The following is a 2,601-nucleotide window of genomic DNA, read 5'->3' as shown; positions in this document are numbered from 1 at the left end:
TCGAACTCACATCTTATTGTACATCTCTGCGAAGTTGCCCTCCTCCCCCGCGGGCAGCGTGAGGTACTCCGTGGGGCTGGTGGAGTTCATCCCGAGGCAGAAGATGCTCATGTTCTTGCCGGCCACCAGGAGGGAGTACTCGCCGTCCACCGTCACCTGGAGGGCCTCTCTGGCCTGTGGGCGTGGCAGAAGGTTAATGCTTGGCCAGCAGTTTGTTTGGGGGAAATTGATAGGAAGGAACTGTGGATGTGGATGTATAGTTTTTTAGGTACATTACTTGCGAAGATTTTAGTAACTTCAATAATATGTCTTTTTAGCAAGTTTTGATTGTAATGATAAAATGGAACCTACAGTGATATTCCTTTCCAACAGTGTTCATGGCAAATAATGTTTCTGAAGTCTGAAGAGAATGATACGAAATAGTGTTTAAATAAAGGTCTAGGAACAGTCCTATACGTGTGACAGAAAAATATTAAAAATAAACAACAGTTCTTGGAAACAAAGAGTCAACGCAAGAAATTCCTGACCACTATAAATTCATACATGGTTTACAATATATATACCTGAATTCTTCATATCTACCTGCATATATGAACACATTTTGCCAAAATAAAACCCTCGGCAACAACACAGCTATACCAGCACTTCTCTCACCGCACATAGCCACATGGTCCGCAACTAAAATGACTTCTTACTTCAGCCGAAGGCAAGTGGATGTTGGGGGCATGTTCGTAGAGGAACAGGCTTACTAAGCCGCGTCAACACGGTACTCACTCACAGCTGAGTCGCAGGTGCGAACCCAGGACTATACCACTGAGTTATGGCATAGCATTTGCTGGCGAACCTACACACGCCACATACCTTGCAGAAGCAAAGCTTACTGGAAGCCTTACCTCAGCATATGTAGTGAATCCACATGCACCAAAACTCCACACCCTCTCAGCTCTAAAGGGACTTCTCACCTCAGCACACGTGGTGAATCCGCACGGCCTCGCGGTGCACTTCTGCCTCCTCTTGGGCCTGTGCTCCTTGGGGCACATCGACCGCCTCGTCTTCTGCTCGTTGGCGTCGACGCAGTAAATGCTCCTCCTCTGCCGCCCCTTCTGGCCGCAGGGTGCTTGGCACTGGAAGGACAGGCGCTCCTGAGGTTTCCTTACTCGTAGATTTCGATTTTTTTAGATTTGTTAAACCTGCTTTGTAATGTGCTGGGATATTTTTATGGTTTAATGTTGTTTTTTTACTAATATGGAAGTAAAAGTTGCATTAAGTGGCGGATCGAAGGAAGAAATTAATACAAACTTGTGTCTTAAAAAAACGAATGCAAAACAATGACGATTGTAGTTTTTAAGTCTATGCAACAAGTGCAAGCTTTATACAAGGCTAGACTGAGCGCAAATCCCTTTATTTAAACAACACAGGCAAGCAGTTTCTTTTACAGGGACAGAAGAAATTGAAACAGACTCGAGGAGCGACAGACAAACAAAGAAGATTAGGAAAAAGAAGGAAGCCATCAACAGGAGGAGGACATGGCCACAGAGGGAAGGAGACGAACAAAGAGGGTCCCGCAGAGGAGACAGAGAGGACGCAGACCGAGGGCCCGAGACCGAGGGCGGCGCAGAAGCGACTCACCGGCTTCCACGGCCTGACCCTCCAGAAGAAGCCTCCCGCGCAGTCGCCCAGGTTGCACTTGCGGGAGTTGCGCGGCCGCTTGCGCTCGCTGCAGCCCTCCGCCACGGGCTCCGGGTCCATCCAGCCGAGGGCGTTGACGGTGTGGCAGGCGACGTCCCTGAGCTGCAGTCCGGCGTCGCACCACTTGGAGCACTGCGCCGGGTCAAGCCAGGTCAGGGGGCGAGGTCAAGGCCAGCAGGCAGTGCGTGGACGGCGATTCAAGGGAGGCAGAGAAAGGCTGGTTATAAGCATTGGTGCGCCTGGCCAGGCCTCTCGAGTTCCAGACTGATATTATTGCCTTTTATGTTACTTTACATTATGTTTATCGATGGTATATAATTCAGTGGAAGCAAGAGAAACTGAAAAATATATGCTGGTTATTGTTTAACTGTTTTATTCTCAAACTGACCAAAGTGATTACGTTCGGCTTTAAGTAAAATATTCTCGAGGAAATAAAAAACAAAGTAAAAAAGATCAAATCAACTGGTTATGCTGAAGCAAAAACTAAAGGAAAACAAAGATCTGTGCTGCAAAGATTTCATTACATTATTTTGCTTTTCAAATGGCAGACATTCAAAGCTTTAAACACAAAATGCAGTTTTATATACACCCAGCAAAGTTAGTCGAAGTGAAATGTCAGAAAATGATGAAAATGAAAATGTCGATATCTTAAATAATCACTTGATTTCATCATTCTACACTTTCTTTCACTTCTACCATGTTCCTTTGTTGGAATTAGATGATAAAGGCTAAAATCTAGAGAAGGTTTTAGTTCATGACGAGCACAAGATGCACGAGACATTCTCACTTTTTGACATTACAAGAGCTTGGGTAATAGTAACGTTATGAAGAAACAAAATCATGTGGAGATGATAGAATAGGAATAAAGAAGAACTGTCCGAAAATAGGCAATCATAACACAAGCTTTAGGAG

General features: G+C 45.3%; 1 protein-coding gene across 1 annotated transcript in view; it reads right to left on the bottom strand.

Moving 5' to 3' along the window:
- Positions 1 to 2,601, bottom strand: part of LOC119588872 (A disintegrin and metalloproteinase with thrombospondin motifs 9-like) — a gene marked incomplete at its 5' end in the record, with an annotated part of 149,434 nt that overhangs the window by 6,701 nt on the left and 140,132 nt on the right. The window contains 3 exon segments of the mRNA XM_037937511.1: positions 11 to 174; positions 963 to 1,124; positions 1,630 to 1,821. Of these exon segments, the coding sequence (XP_037793439.1) occupies positions 11 to 174; positions 963 to 1,124; positions 1,630 to 1,821 (518 nt within the window).

Source organism: Penaeus monodon, chromosome 24 (assembly GCF_015228065.2).
Source record: "Penaeus monodon isolate SGIC_2016 chromosome 24, NSTDA_Pmon_1, whole genome shotgun sequence".
Taxonomy (NCBI): domain Eukaryota; kingdom Metazoa; phylum Arthropoda; class Malacostraca; order Decapoda; family Penaeidae; genus Penaeus; species Penaeus monodon.
Note: the sequence above shows the minus strand (reverse complement) of the source record. Positions and strands in the feature narration are given on the sequence as shown.